At 35.3% G+C, this 15,609-nt stretch overlaps 2 protein-coding genes across 2 annotated transcripts; both read right to left on the bottom strand.

Annotated features, from left to right (window-relative positions):
• Window positions 1-3,320: 3,320 nt before the first annotated feature.
• On the bottom strand, window positions 3,321-8,622 carry LOC121386159 (zinc finger protein 708-like). The gene is made up of 2 exons (XM_041516958.1): window positions 8,479-8,622; window positions 3,321-4,956 (listed from the first exon to the last, which is right to left on the bottom strand). The coding sequence occupies exon 2, from the start codon at window positions 4,506-4,508 to the stop codon at window positions 3,321-3,323; it is 1,188 nt and encodes a 395-aa protein (XP_041372892.1). The 5' UTR covers window positions 4,509-4,956; window positions 8,479-8,622.
• On the bottom strand, window positions 4,781-14,128 carry LOC121386158 (piggyBac transposable element-derived protein 4-like). Its single transcript, XM_041516957.1, has 3 exons — window positions 13,978-14,128; window positions 12,489-13,622; window positions 4,781-4,956 (listed from the first exon to the last, which is right to left on the bottom strand). Exons 1-3 carry the CDS (start codon window positions 14,126-14,128, stop codon window positions 4,781-4,783), a joined length of 1,461 nt encoding a protein of 486 aa, XP_041372891.1.
• Between the last annotated feature and the right edge of the window lie 1,481 nt (window positions 14,129-15,609).

Raw genomic sequence — 15,609 nt, 5'->3', positions numbered from 1 at the left:
TGTTTTTAATTACGTTTTTGCACATGTATATGGCTCCTTAATAGTTCTATTGCAACATACGTGTAATTGTTTTTAAAAATTCGGATATATATGACCTGCATACGGCGGCCACCTCTCTATGGCGGCCACTTTTGTCATGTCCCACGAGTGGCCGCCATAAACAGGTTCGACTATATATATATATATATATATATATATATATATATATATATATATATGTTAGACCAAGTGCATTAAGTTCTTTTTTAACATTCATTAACCAATTATCTCCATATTGCTCCATTTCCTCATATATAGCTTTTAATATAGTTATTAGTAGTATACATGTAGTTTTATCCAATATTTAAAGATTCTTAGTTTTCTTATAATACACAATGGAAATCGTCGTAACTCATTATAAACAAAATCGTTACATGTGCCTTTTCGTAACCCTAGTATTTTTTTTACAAAATTGTAAATGGATCTTTTCGATGTCTTGAGCAGGGTGAAAACCCCACACTTCCGCTCTGTAACCAAGAACACTGTTAACGTGTCAAATACAGATAACATTGTTTCAATATTAAAATAATTCTTATTACATACACCAAGTATTGAGAATAAAGTTTTACGACCTTGCTCTGCAGCTCTTTTCTGAGTACGGTTACGATCGTTATATATATATAATTAATTAATTTACAATCTCTAACTAGTAACCATTATAAAAACATTTTTCATTATTTCGAACTTTGCCACCATTTCTAAAACTAACAACCTTAGTCTTATTTGTATAAATGAATGAATGAATGAATGAATGTTTAACGACACCCCAGCACGAAAAATACATCGGCTATTGGGTGTCAAACTATGGTAATGCAAATAAATAAAGTGATGATCAACATCAATATAAAAATTCATGACTTTGTAAAGAACTGTGCAAAAACACAAATATCACAGAATTTTACGGATACTGAATTTTACTCAAAACTTCAATTTTGTGCTGTATTGGCCATTCTCAAAGAGAATGTTACACCCCTGCACCACGGCGAGGTTACAGCACACGCAGGGGCGTTTACTGTTAAATTCCATTGATAGGTATACTTTGCTGGTGAATCAAGCATTTATTGCAGTCCTTCTGGTGTTTCAGATAAAAGTACCATATCGTCAGTATACATTATTAAAAATATATTTAAACATTTGTATTTCAACATAAGGACAATTATCTGATAGTAATTACGTCTCACAGTCATTGACATACATAGAAAATAATATGGGTGGAAACACTTAGACCGGTCTCATAGAACGAGAGTAGAGTTGAGCTACAAGAATAATTTTGATTTCAGCGAGTTCATCACAGTTGACCATTAGACAGACACTGGGATGTCCAGGCTCGTCGAGGAATTGATGGATCAGATCTACTTACAAAACAATATTTTTAAATTATATTTATTGTGACTTAATATGGACTTATATAAACCCCTAACATTTGAGCTGTTTTAGAGGAAAGTAGAGTTCCTTAGTATGGTAATTAATACAGACAGGATGGAAATGGGACAGGATATATACTTCGTGAAAAAGGGATGCTAATTTTTCGACATTTTTATCAAGAAAATAACGCATTATTTGTGTATTTAGTTCAAACAATATTTATTCAATTTTTTTCAAGTGGGATTGGTCAATGGTTGACAGGCTACAAGCCTATATTAGGGACCTTTCCCTACCTTTTTTATAAACAAGCTGTGACAAGATGACAGACTATGTACACATAATAACTAACAACAATAAACCATTATAGTAGATAATTAACGTAAAAGTGAGCTACAGAAAGGAACGTACGTATAGAGAACTAAGACAGGTAGAGAAATGAAACAGTGCTATTAAGTTTCGAAACGTTTAGTGCCAACAAAACAGTCATGAACGGATTTTAAAATGTCTATATTTTCCTGATTAGTTGAGTGTAGATCGCCAAATAATAAAATGTAGATATTTCTGTAAATTGGTATTTCGATGCACTCTGAATAGAGGCTGATGAAAATACATTTTCAGCATCTTCCAGAATATGCCCACAAGCACATTTTGGATTATCTAACAGATGACGCTTAAATGTATGACCATTTAGGTTACTGTTACCCATTCTACAAACTCGACAGTGTTGTATTTGCTTAATTATTTCACCATAATAAAAGTATGATGGGATAGGTTTAGTTGCATTTGTTTTAAATTGTGGGTAAAATTTACATCAAATCATATTACAAATATTACTTTCATGTTATTTGACCACAAAAACACATTCCTACCTGGAGCAGCCACCGAGATATGAATGTTAAACTCTGAAAGACGCACCAGTTTGAAACATGGTCGCCAATTTCTTCACACGCATTTTTGACGCTGTCATCAAATCATTTCATGCTTACAACACCCCAATGACCATGTCTAGCCACGAGGACAGATGTTACCTTTCCATGACCACCTACTCAAAAACTAAGTCTTTTTTATGGCTCTGTTTGCGGGACTACTAGTTAATGTGACGTCTAGTTCAACGCAAAATGAGGCTTTTTTAATTATTAGCATATTGTCAATATTGGCCAAAATATCTGGGATAATATCTTTTTTTCAATAATTACATAGTGTGCAGATTGCTTGTACAGAATCTGATTAGTCAACTATAAAATGATGACCTTTAATTGGTTCTCGCTAAAGCCAGAGGTTGATGTTCACCAAAGGCTCGGGTCTACAACATCCATTCAATGGGGACAGATCATTGTTAGTAGATATTTTATTTGAAAGGTTTCTAACCATAATGAAACATTTTACGGTCTTTTAATTGGGCACTCTGTGTAAAACATTTTGTGCACAAATCTCATTTGAAAGGTTTCTCACCACGAAGAAGCATGTTATGTAGTCTCAAGGTGGAATTCTGTGTAACACATTTTGAGGAAATTTCATTTGAATGGTTTCTCACCAGTATGAATCAATATATGGCGTTTTAAGGCACTTTTGTTTGTAAAACATTTTGCACACACTCCACAAATGAAAGGTTTCTCACCATAATGAAACATTTTATGATCTTTCAAACAGGAACTCCGTCTAAAACATTTTGTGCACATATCACATTTGAAAGGTTTCTCACCAGTATGAATCATACTATGGCGTTTCAAGATTGCAGTTGTTGTAAAACATTTGGGGCACATATCACATTTGAATGGCTTTTTACCGTTATGAAGAAGTTTATCACCAGTATGAATAAACATGTGGTTTTTTAAGGTTTGTTTGCCTGTAAAACATTTTGTGCACACATTACATTTAAAAGGTTCTCTCACCAGTATGAAGCATTTTGTGAGATTTCAAACGGGCATTTTGTGAGATTTCAAACGGGAACTTTGTCTAAAACATTTTGTGCACATATCACATTTGAAAGGTTTCTCACCAGTATGAAGCATTTTGTGAGTTTTCAAACCTGAACTTTGTGTAAAACATTTTGTGCACATATCACATTTGAAAGGTTTCTCACCAGTATGAAACATTTTGTGACTTTTCAAACAGAAACCATTTGTAAAACATTTTGTGCACATATCACATGTGAAAGGTTTCTCACCAGTATGATGCATTTTGTGACTTTTCAAACTGGAACCATTTATAAAACATTTTGTGCACATATCACATTTGAAAGGTTTCTCACCAGTATGAATAAACATGTGTTTTTTTAAGGTTTGTTTGCCTGTAAAACATTTTGTGCACACATTACATTTAAAAGGTTTCTCACCAGTATGAAGCATTTTGTGAGATTTCAAACGGGAACTTTGTCTAAAACATTTTGTGCACATATCACATTTGAAAGGTTTCTCACCAGTATGAAGCATTTTGTGAAATTTCAAACATGAACTTTGTGTAAAACATTTTGTGCACATATCACATTTGAAAGGTTTCTCACCAGTATGAAGCATTTTGTGACTTTTCAAACTGGAACCATTTGTAAAAAATTTGGGGCACATATCACATTTGAAAGGTTTCTCAACAGTATGAAGCATACTATGGCGTTTCAAGTCTATAGTTGTTGTAAAACATTTTGTGCACATATCACATTTGAAAGGTTTCTCAACAGTATGAAGCATTTTGTGACTTTTCAAACTGGAACCATTTGTAAAACTTTTTGTGCACATATCACATTTGAAAGGTTTCTCACCAGTATGAAGCATTTTGTGAGTTTTCAAAGATGAATTTTGTGTAAAACATTTTGTGCACATATCACATTTGAAAGGTTTCTCACCAGTATGAATCAACAAATGTTGCTTTAACCTGTAACTGAAATCAAAGGATTTTTTACAGATATCGCATCCAAATTGTTTTACACCAGTGTGAATATTCATATGTGTTTTAATGTTACTTTTGGAAGAGAAATCCTTTAAACACATTCCGCATTTGAACGGTCTCTCTCCAGTATGGACGCGCATGTGCATTTCTAATTTAGATTTACTTCTACAAAACTTTGAGCAGACTTCACCTTTTGTAGTTGTAACAGCAGCTAATGACATACTGATTTTCAGATGGAGGTTTTCAGTTCACGTTTTGCACTCCCGTCTTACTTTTTTACCAGTATAGATTAGAATGTATAATTTCCTGGTGATCAGAATGTATAGTTTTCTGGTAATCAAAATGTATAGTTTACTGGTGGTCAGAATGTATAGTTTACTGGTGATCAGAATGTATAGTTTCCTGACGATCAGAATGTATAGTTTCCTGGTGTTCACAATGTAGTTTACTGGTGATCAGAATGTATAGTTTACTGGTGATCAGAATGTATAGTTTACTGGTGATCAGAATGTATAGTTTCCTGGTGTTCAGAATGCAGAGTTCCCTGGTGGTCAGAATGTATAGTTTCCTGGTGGTCAGAATGTAAAGTTTCCTGGTGAGCTTCTCTCAAACTAGAAATCCATACACGTCTGACGCATCTCCGGAGATGTGGGGTGAAGACATCAGCCACTAAAATAGAAAACAATAAATGAATAAATAGAACAGAAACTAAAACTGGTGCACTCTGGCATTTGCGGCATGGTGGACTTGTGGTCCATTCAGCTTACCACAGCTGATGACAGAAGGTATTACAGTATTAAGTTGTGAGAGCCTCCAATAGTCTGAACAGCAATCAGCCTACAAAGGACAACACAGCTGATAACAGAAGCTATTAATGTGTCAGGACCTCCAGTCTTCTGAACAGAAATCAACCTGCAAAGGACAACATAGCTGATGACAGAAGCTATTAATGTGTCTGGATCTCCAGTCTTCTGAACAGCAATCAACCTACAAGGTACAAAGCTGGTAACAGAAGGTATTAACGTGGGACCTCCAGTCTCCTTAACAGAAACATACAAGAGACAGTATATGAACTAACAGCTAGGAGATATCTGAATAGCTACATCTGAACCATACTCAACCAGATACATCTATTTGCTATTTTCCATGACAATCGAGGCCAGAATACCAGGGTGGCAGTTAGTGGTTATTTAATTTGACGTTTTAAGTATTATCTCCCTGAAATGACTGCAAAATATTTTCCTCGCTACGGCCCTAAATAGGGCGCTGGACTTTTGGTTTTTGTGATGCTGCACTTACCAGTAAACCATGCATTCATATTAAGGCTTATAAATTCATTTAAAACATCAATGGAATGCGGGGAAAGACGTATGCCAGTGGTAAAGCGTTCGCTTGATGCGCGGTCGGTTTCGGATCGATCCCCGTCAGCGGGCTATTTCTTGCTTCAGCCAGTGCACCACGGCTGGTATATCAAAAGTTGTGGTATGTGTTATCCTGTCTTTGGGATGGTGCATATAAAAGATCCCTTGCTGCTAATCGAAAAGAATAGATCATGAAGTGGTGACAACGGGTTTCCTCTCTCTATATCTGTGTGATCCTTAACCATATAACCGTAATTAAAATGTGTTGAGCGCATCGTTAAATAAAATATTTCCTTCATTCCTTTGCTTCAATGGAATGCAGGTGACCTTTGTTTTCAAAACGTTGGTTAGCAACACTTGCTGTCAGTTTTGAAAATTGATTAGGTAGATCTACTAGCATTTAACGTCACAGAATTGGGTTCAATACATCGGAACATGGTGCTGAAGAAAATTATCCCTGAAATTTAATAATTACTGTCCTAAAATTTCTTCACTATTTTAAGCAAACTAAGAATTGTTTCAAAGTATATATGCAGTCTAAATTTAAAGGAGATGATGTTAGTACTTTAAAAGCTAGAAGGAATCAGGATGGATGAACTAGACCAAACACGCTCCTAACCATTAAAAATGATTTGACTCAACGATGAAGGGAATTCCATAGCATTGCCATTTTGGTGATGTTATTATTATTTATTATTTTTAACTCTGCCATGAGAAGTCCATAAAACCGGGACTTGTATCAACCTTGGTCATATTTCGTTATATTTTAACATGCAAACATTCTTTTCTAGATTTAGTGTAAAATAAATATTCTGCTATCCAACGAACATAAATTTTTTATTGACTTTGGCAAATATAAATCTAATTTACAACTCCATTTTTTGTTGTTTAGGTACAATTTAAAGAAAAAGAAGAAGTTTGTTGTGTTTAACGACACCGCTACGCTACATTGATTAATTAATCATTGGCTATTACATGTCAAACATTTGGTAATTCTTACATATAGTCATCCGAAGAAGTTAGTTTTGTTTAATGACACCACTGGATAACATTGATTAATTTATCATCGGCTACAGGATGTCATACATTTGGTAATTCTGACTTGTACAGGAAACCCGTAAAAATGTTCCTAATGCAGCAAGAGATCTCTTATATGTACTTTCCCACAGACAGGTAAACACATACCTTTGTTCAGTTGTGGTGCACTGGTTGGAACAAGACAGAAAAACAATCAGCTGAATGGATCCACCAAGGTGTTTTGATCCTTTGAAGCAAGTACCTCAAGCGAGCACTCAAGAGATTGAGCTAAATTCCGCCCCTATAGTCATGAGAGGAAACCTGCTACATTTTTCAATTAGCAGCAAGGGACATTTTATATGCACCTTCCCATGGACAGAAATGTACATACTACGATACTTGATGTACCAGTCGTGATACATTGGCTGGAACGAGAAATAGACCAATAAGACAACCGACAGATCGATCCCAGAACGACTGCGCAGCAAGTTAGCACTTTACCACTGGGGTACATCCCACCCCTAGGTACAAGACCGGATTTGTACGCCTTTTAAAATGTGAATATTCCTAAGCCCTCTGACATAGTGAATACTAATATGACACAGTGAATACTAATATATGTAATTGCATTATTGGTCATGGGGTTGTAGCGAATTTGTCACAATAATGAATTTGACAGGGTTGGAAATGGACGTGGTAATCTAAAGCTGTACTAGTCAGGTGGTTAGATAATCAGTGTAAAACTTAAAACAAATTACTCGACTAGTAGATGTACATGTAAAGACCGAACCTGTCGGGATGGTCAGTCTACAAAATGTTTATAATGCAAACATAAAATAAGCTGACATGAGAACGTTTTAATTGACTTTTAAACAACCTTTTCATTAGTGTATTTTTTGCTTCTGTTTACCCCATTCTACAAAAACGGCCTTGCATTCTCTTTACGGTAGTTTGTCAAACAAGGTTTGACATTGCGTCACGTGACTCAAAATACAATACCCTACATGTTTTCAAATCAATGAGTTTTTTGTTGTGGTGTTGTTGTGACAGTTGTTGTTTGTGTGTGTGTGGGGGGTGGGGGGGGGGGGGGGGCGGTTGTTGGCCATAATTCGTTTTTATTTTTATTATTATTATTATTATTATCAGTAACAAGTGGGAAAAAGTTGTTTTCAAGAATAAAATACTTCTAGGGACAAATTAAATGTTTATATGTTCTGGTAATATACTGTTGGGTGATTAAACAGGTCAATGGTCTGTGATAGTATGCCTTTAACATATAAGCGGAATCGAGCTAGAGCAATTGACCTATCGACCCCTACCCTCCCCCACCAAAAAAAAAAAAACCCCAAACAAACCAGACAAAAACCAAGCCCGCTAGCAACAATAAACAAAATATTAAAAAAGAGGTTATTATTATTATTATTATTATTATTATCTATGAGGTGAAGAGAGTGGTACGGGACTTGTACATTACTCGCATAATATTGCTGAATTAAGCTTACACCCCCACCCCCGAAAAAAACAACAACAAAAATAGAAAAAACAAAATGAAAAAAAAGTTAAGTTTCCCCATTGAGCAGTTAATATTAAAATAACAACAACAATAATAAATAAATAAACAAACCCATCAAAACAGTGTACTATATATCAAAATTATTATTATTATTATTATGAAACCCATTTTAAATGAGAAACAGTCCGGTTCTATGTTCCGCTCAGTTTATTATATTCCATCACTGCTGCAATGGCCGTTACCAACATAAACGTTCCTGCACAACAATAGTGAACATGTACAGTGTATGTAGTCACTTACTTCAATATCACTATATGTAGGTGTTCAGTTTGTAGTTTATAACTGAAAATCATACAGCATTACACAAAATATGTTCTAAAAACATACCAAAAAATAAACTGGTTACCAAACAAAAACTGATATCCGAAAGCTATTCCGACCTCTTGTTCGGACTATTCTGGAGAGTTGATATGCGTATTGCAATTAATAATATCGCGTTAAATTGAAATTTGTTTTGTTTAACGAACCAATAATCGGCTATTGGATATATCAGTCCTGGTTCACTTAATGGAAAGAGGAATACGTCAAAGGGCTTACAAACATATGTACACACACACACACACACACACACACACACACACACACACACACACACGATCCTCCTTCAAACTAATATGACATACTGAATACTAATATGACAGTGAGTATTAATATGACAGTGAATACTAATATGACAGTGAGTATTAATATGACATATTGAATACTAATATGACAGTGAATACTAGTATGACTCAGTGAGTACTAATGTGACATAGTGAATACTAATATGACATAGTGAATACTTGAATATATGACATAGTGAATACTAGTATGACATAGTACTAATATGACAGTGAATACTAATATATTGTGAATACTAATATGACATAGTACCACTATGACATAGTGAATACTAATATGGCATAGTGAATACTAATGACATAGTGAATACTAGTATCACATAGTCAATACTAATATTACATACTGAATACTAATATCACTCAGTGAGTACTAATATACCATAGTGAATACTAATATGACATAGTGCATACTAGTATGACATATTACTAATATGACAGTGAATACTAGTATGACCGAGTGAATACTAATATGATATTTTGAATACTAATATGACATAGTGAGATTCTAATACCTGTAATTGGCCTAGTGGCCACAATAATGAATTTGACGTTGTGGAAAATGGACGTGGTAATCTAAAGCTGTATTAGTAAGGTGGTTAGATAATCAGTGTATGACTTGAAATAAATTACTCAACTAGTAGATGTACACATAAAGACCGAACCTGTCGGGATTGTTACTCTATAAAATGTTTATAATGCAAACATAAAAAATTCGCCGACAGCGGCCTTGCATTCTGATGACGGCAGTTTGACAAACAATTCTTGACACTGCGTCACCGGACTCAAAAATCAATTGTGTGGGGTTTTTTTGTGGCGGTGTTGTTGTTCCTGTTGTTGTTGTTAGGGGGGTTGTTGGCCATACCTCGTTTTTTTATCACTATCAAGCGGGATAAAGTTGTTTCAATAAAATACTTCTAGGGACAAATCAAATGTATATATATATATATATGTTCTAGTAATAAACACACACACACCCCAAAAAGGTTAAGTTTTCCCATAGAGCAGTTAATATTATAATAATAATAATTATAACAATAATAATAAATAAAATAAACCCAATAAAAGAGTACATTATATATCGAAATTATTACTATTATTATAAAATCCATTTCAACTCTTTAAGAAACAGTCCGGTTCCGTGTTCCACTCAGTTTATTATATTCTATCACTGCTGCAATGGCCGTTAATGGTTCCAATAGACCAAATCAATTCCTATTGCCGATAATGTTAACGTTTACTAATAAAACTGATATGAGCAGCGTTTCAACACACCCAGGAAGTACAATAGAAAGTGTGGCACCTCACATCTAATCTAGCTGCAAGAAAATGGGGGGGGTCACGTATCATTTAAGAGATTTAATTTGTTTTTAATAGCAACCATCATTTTTGCTATAAATTGCAGTTCCATTTTTGGGGGTACCCCACATTAGTTTCAACCTCTGGTATATACTGCATAACAACTGTATAACAAATAAAAGTGTATTTATTTATTGTCAATGGATAGTGCTAAGTGCGAATATCAGTTGGTGGAACACCACTAACTTGCGACTAAGCTTCGTTATTGTAAATAAATGTTTAACATGTTGCCGTCGTTAAAAATACTAAAATTCTCCCCTAACTTTTTTGTTTCATTTAAGTACTACTTAAGGCAAAATATTGTCATACTAAATGAATCTACAAATGTCAAGCTTCGCTAACGCGGATGCATGCCACAGGATTTCACACTTTATTAATTGATACACAGTGGTGATCCTGGAGTGAATGGGTACTACACTACTAGCATCATCTGTGAAAGTGTGACTAGCGCTCATTTCTTATACCTCGTCACTGTTGAATCACTGACTGACTGATACCGATTTTCAAAAAGGTTCAGACACATCACCATTGACTGAACGGTGTTGGTAAGTTTAAAACGGCAATTTTCTGTAAAGATTTCATATAAAAATTTCATATCTGGTTAAAATTAAAGTTGCCCCCACCCCCATTTTTTTGTTTTTTTGTTTTTATGAATAATCCTTGGAATTTTCAGATAATATAATATAGGCCTATGTAATGTCCACTTCACTTGAAAATTGTGTGTAATCCCTGATATTTTCAGTTAAACATAATACATGTGCCTGAAATTTTCAATAAAACATAATACCTGAAATATAGTCAATTATATACATATTCTACGTTTCATATATCAGTGTACTGAGGTTGCCCACTGGTAAAGATCAATGCATGGTTAATCTTGGATTGATCCATTTCAGTGGGCCATTGGGCCACTCTACAAACTCACCCTAATCAATTTCTTTTAATTTAGCCATATTCAATACTCTGCAAACTCACATTTTGTTATATAAAAATTGTGACTTTTTGTCCCTGTGATTTTTTCTCTGGGACTTTTTTCCAGCCACCGTTTTGCTACTTCTATAGACCTATAGTTGGGTAAACAGAGATTATTTGTGATCTGAATTTAATAAAAGCTTACAGCAGCATAGCTCTCACACACTAAGTCCAGCAAGAAATCACAGCTGATGTCATTCCAAACTTTCAAGCCAAAACAAGAACTCTTGTTGAACATTATAATAATAATAGTTTATTGCATTCACAAAATATATAAATTTCACGGATACAGGGGACAATATTTCAAAATCTGAGGGAACCGGAAGTCGGTTCACGTGATTTTTGCCTAGGTAACTGTCACGGGGAACCTATAATACCCGTAACTGAATAAAACACGATTATGCAAATATCTCTCCTAACTGCATATCTATTAGATCTCTCTGTATCGGGCAGTCTATACCCGATTAGCTCGGCTCTAGGTATATAAAGTATATAATATATAGCACGTTTAGTTCACTAGAAAACACAACAAAACACAATACACTTTGGAATCTGTATTAACCTTAAGCTGACAAATATATTTGCCGCAGTTAACCCTTTCACCGATTGCTCCCTGCTAACAAGCTGACCCTTGACGATGGCTTCCTTGACCTAATTAGCAAATTTCCATTGTCTTTACTAAATTAGCTGTCTTAGATTAAGTTTTATAGTTAGAAGCACAAACTTTTGGATTTAGTGAGATAAAAGGACAAGACTGTTTGTGATATTTAAAAAAAAAAAAATTGTTTGTTATTACCTGTCAAATAAATTGCAATTACAGGTGAAAATAAAAAATAACACAAAAGCTGTTTGTTTTCAACTAAATTAAAGTCACATTTTTAATACAAGTGAAGAATACATGTATAAATATATTTGATATTGTTATTATTCAGTGTATACCTTAACATAAAATAAAAACCTGTATACAATTGAAATCCACACAGTTTTGTCCAATGTCATATTATCGAATACACAATCCAAATGTCACAGAATTGTGTGTTGCACACATACACACACATGAAGTATAATAAGTACAATAAGAATTCCTCAGTCAAAGAAACACAAAGGTAAACAAGTAAACAGTAAATGTAAATATAAAAAGGTGAACTGTACAGGTAAGTGAATTGACTATTACAGGTAAGTGAATTGACTATCTCCAGTGTTCCACTTTGGTATGGAAATCTCGGAAACATGTTGAACCTTTCTTTACACACAAGTAAGTGGCACAACCACTGCATTTAAAAATTGTCTTGGTCAATTTACAAGGATTGTCTTTTCTTGATACTCCTCCATTTGCATTGGAATAAACATGGTGCTTCTTTGTACACACAACACAGGTGTGGTTTGTACTGTCCACATCCTCGGTTGTCGGAAAATGAGACCCAACATCCAGAAGATGATCAGGAATCTCAACATCTACACTTGGTCGTTTCCTTTTTTTCCGGATAGCTCTGTTGTCACCAACCAAAGAATGAACAAGTTCATCGATGAACTGTTGAAAATCACGTGCTCGTCCCCTGCCAGGTTTGTGATCGATCACGTGGCCCTCAATAACGTATGCATTGAAAATACACCACAACAGTCCCTTTAGTACAAGACGCATGTACCATCTGTACTGCTTGGCAGATTTGCTGTAGTGACACATCTGATCATTCCTGTCAACACCACCCATGTTACTGTTGTAGTCCTTTATCAGTTGTGGACATCGCACATCTTCCAAAACTCCCTGTTTGTTTCGACGTGAAACATCTATATCCGGCTGGTGAACTGTTGAAAGCAGGTGGACCAACCGATTATCCTTCCACACCAACGCCAACATACCATCAGACATCATCCATTTGCACACGCCCCTACGTAGATCTCGATCTTTGGCGTCAGCAAGCTGCTTGGGGTAACCTTTCCTGATTTTACGAACAGTTCCAACAATTCCAATGCCAAGACTTTTCAAATTATACACAAGGATAGGGCTGGTATAAAAATTGTCCGTGTACAAAATGTGTCCCATGTTTTCAATTCCTTTAGTTAAATTCAGAACAACGGCTGTGGTTAGCCCAATCTTTTCCCCTTCAAACACATTGTTCTTAGCAACATAGATTTCAAATCTGTAGCAGTACGCTGTCGCAGAATCACACAAGAGAAATGCCTTTATTCCCCATTTCGTTGGTTTTGATTTTATGTACTGCTTCAACCCCAATCTGCCCTTGAAAGGGATCATGCATTCATCAATGGAAATGTTCTTAGATGGATAATACTCTTCCTCAAACTTAGTTTGGATGTAAGAAAGGAAAGGTCTCACTTTATAAAGTCTGTCATTTTTGTCAGCATCAGTTTCATCACAAAAATGTAAATATCTACTCAGTTGAATATACCTGCGGTACGTGATCACTTTTGCAAATCCTGGGGTATGAAATATCCACTTGTCTGGTTTTTCACAAAAGTATCTTTCATTTCTGGGGCAGTCAACACACATAAGCATGGCTAGTCTAATTCCAAAATAACTTTTTATTTCCATTCTGCTTTGTTGTTATTGGGATCGTGGCAATTTTGTAACACGCGTTTTTGTCGGTCCAATAACAAATGTTTTCAAACAATTCATCTGTAAAAAACAACTGAAAGTACTCAAGTGCTGAACAACTTCGGTCAAAAATCCGCATTGGACCTAGTCGTCCCGAATAAACAGCTGAAGAAATGTCGTCCGATTGTTCATTAGAAAAACTGAAAGCAGGATCCTTGTCAAAGTTCGGTAAAAAACCATCAAAATTAATCTCATCATCGTCATCTTCAAACATGGCCAAAATCCGTTGTCGTCCGATCTCTTGTTCGTCTCGAAATAACATAAAATCGTCATTATTTTCTTCATCAGATGAATCACTTTCTGATCCACTATTCTCGGAATCAGACATCATTGGAAAAAATTTAACGTTCGATGAAAAATATTCGCTAAAAATCAAAAAGTGCGTCAATTTGTAAAAAATGTTCTCTCTACACAGCCATGCTTGTTACGAACGGAAGTGGTATAAAACGGAAGTGATTGTGGGTAATCATATTACCAAAATGGAGGGAAATTCAAAGTAGGTTCCAAATCCCGGTACAGCGGGATTCGTCGTCAGTAAACACGATCGCGGATCCCGGTACAGCGGGATTCATCGCTGTAAGGGTTAATTATCTAACAACAATGATAATAACAACCCAGAACTAATCACTTAATTAGTTAATCACTAGGTGTCTAGTTTACACAATATTCTAATCACTTCACCGTGATACAACACACACACACGTGTGATAATTGAGAAACGCTTCCAGGGGATCTTAATTAATAAAGGAATTACAACACTATTCCTAACTGGTTAATTTTTAATTAACCCATAACTACTTATTCAGTAACCTTGTAATACAGAATTAATACTGGTACATATCACCATAAAGACAATAACCTACAGTTTACCTAGGTCCTCTAGGATGACAGGTTGAGCTTTAATAATTTTAGAACAGTAAGCCTACAGTTTACTTCATCAGATTACCGGAAATACTGTCTAAATAATATTGGTATAATACAGTATAAAAATATTTAAAGTCACATCAAGGTTATACAACAGAGCAGAAATATATATTTACCAAGTCCAGTCGGACTAACGTTCCCCCGGAGCCGTCCAATATGTTTCTCTATGATAAATCTAAAATCCTAGCTATTTATTATAAAAACCGAATATCGCCTGGGGGTACAAGGCGGTACCGAATACCTACATGTGATATTTCCACAGCGACCAAGACGGCATCTTTTTCTTAGATGGTCAGACTAGCTGTCGCCAATCGCGGAGGTATTACGTAACTACTGGCCACATGGCCTCCACACTTGATCTGGGTGTGTATTGGGAACAGCTCGACCACCGTCGCGCGGAGCTATTACGTAACAAAGTGCCCACCTAGTCTAAGTGCATATTGGGACTGCACATGGCCCTCTAAAACAATTAATATCGCCACAGGCGAAAAGAAATTAAGAGCATGTTCCGTCACAGTAACCAATTGTTCGGTTACGTGAATTATATTTGTGTAACATGTGGGTTACCTGATCGGTTACCTCAAAATTACGTAGAAATTATATTTTAAATACATGTACATAGTTTTTAGCTGAAACATAAAGTTAAAACAAATACAAAAGAAAAAATTAAAAAAGAAAGAAAAGTCTTTAATGCTTGCTAAAGTTAACAATATTATAAAAGAACTGAATATCAGCCCTAAGTACTGAAACAAAATACAGGGGAGTAGCCAGAAATTTTCTTAGCATTACGCACGCCAAAGGCGTGCCAAGCGGGGATATTAGGAGGGCCTCCCCCTATAGATGCAATCTGAGCCTTTTCGGAGGCATTAGTTTTGGGGGGGTTTT

Source organism: Gigantopelta aegis, chromosome 12 (assembly GCF_016097555.1).
Source record: "Gigantopelta aegis isolate Gae_Host chromosome 12, Gae_host_genome, whole genome shotgun sequence".
NCBI classification, from domain to species: domain Eukaryota; kingdom Metazoa; phylum Mollusca; class Gastropoda; order Neomphalida; family Peltospiridae; genus Gigantopelta; species Gigantopelta aegis.
Note: the sequence above shows the minus strand (reverse complement) of the source record. Positions and strands in the feature narration are given on the sequence as shown.

Bases quoted from the DNA above. Each gene is read 5' to 3' on its own strand.
- LOC121386159 (XM_041516958.1), bottom strand. From the start codon at position 4,508: ATGTCATTAGCTGCTGTTACAACTACAAAAGGTGAAGTCTGCTCAAAG.
- LOC121386158 (XM_041516957.1), bottom strand. From the start codon at position 14,128: ATGTCTGATTCCGAGAATAGTGGATCAGAAAGTGATTCATCTGATGAA. The intron at 13,623-13,977 runs GTTTTTTACCGA...TTCATACCCCAG, and splicing joins TGATGAGATTAATTTTGATG to GATTTGCAAAAGTGATCACG. The intron at 4,957-12,488 runs GTAAATTGACCA...TTTCTATTTTAG, and splicing joins ATCAAGAAAAGACAATCCTT to TGGCTGATGTCTTCACCCCA.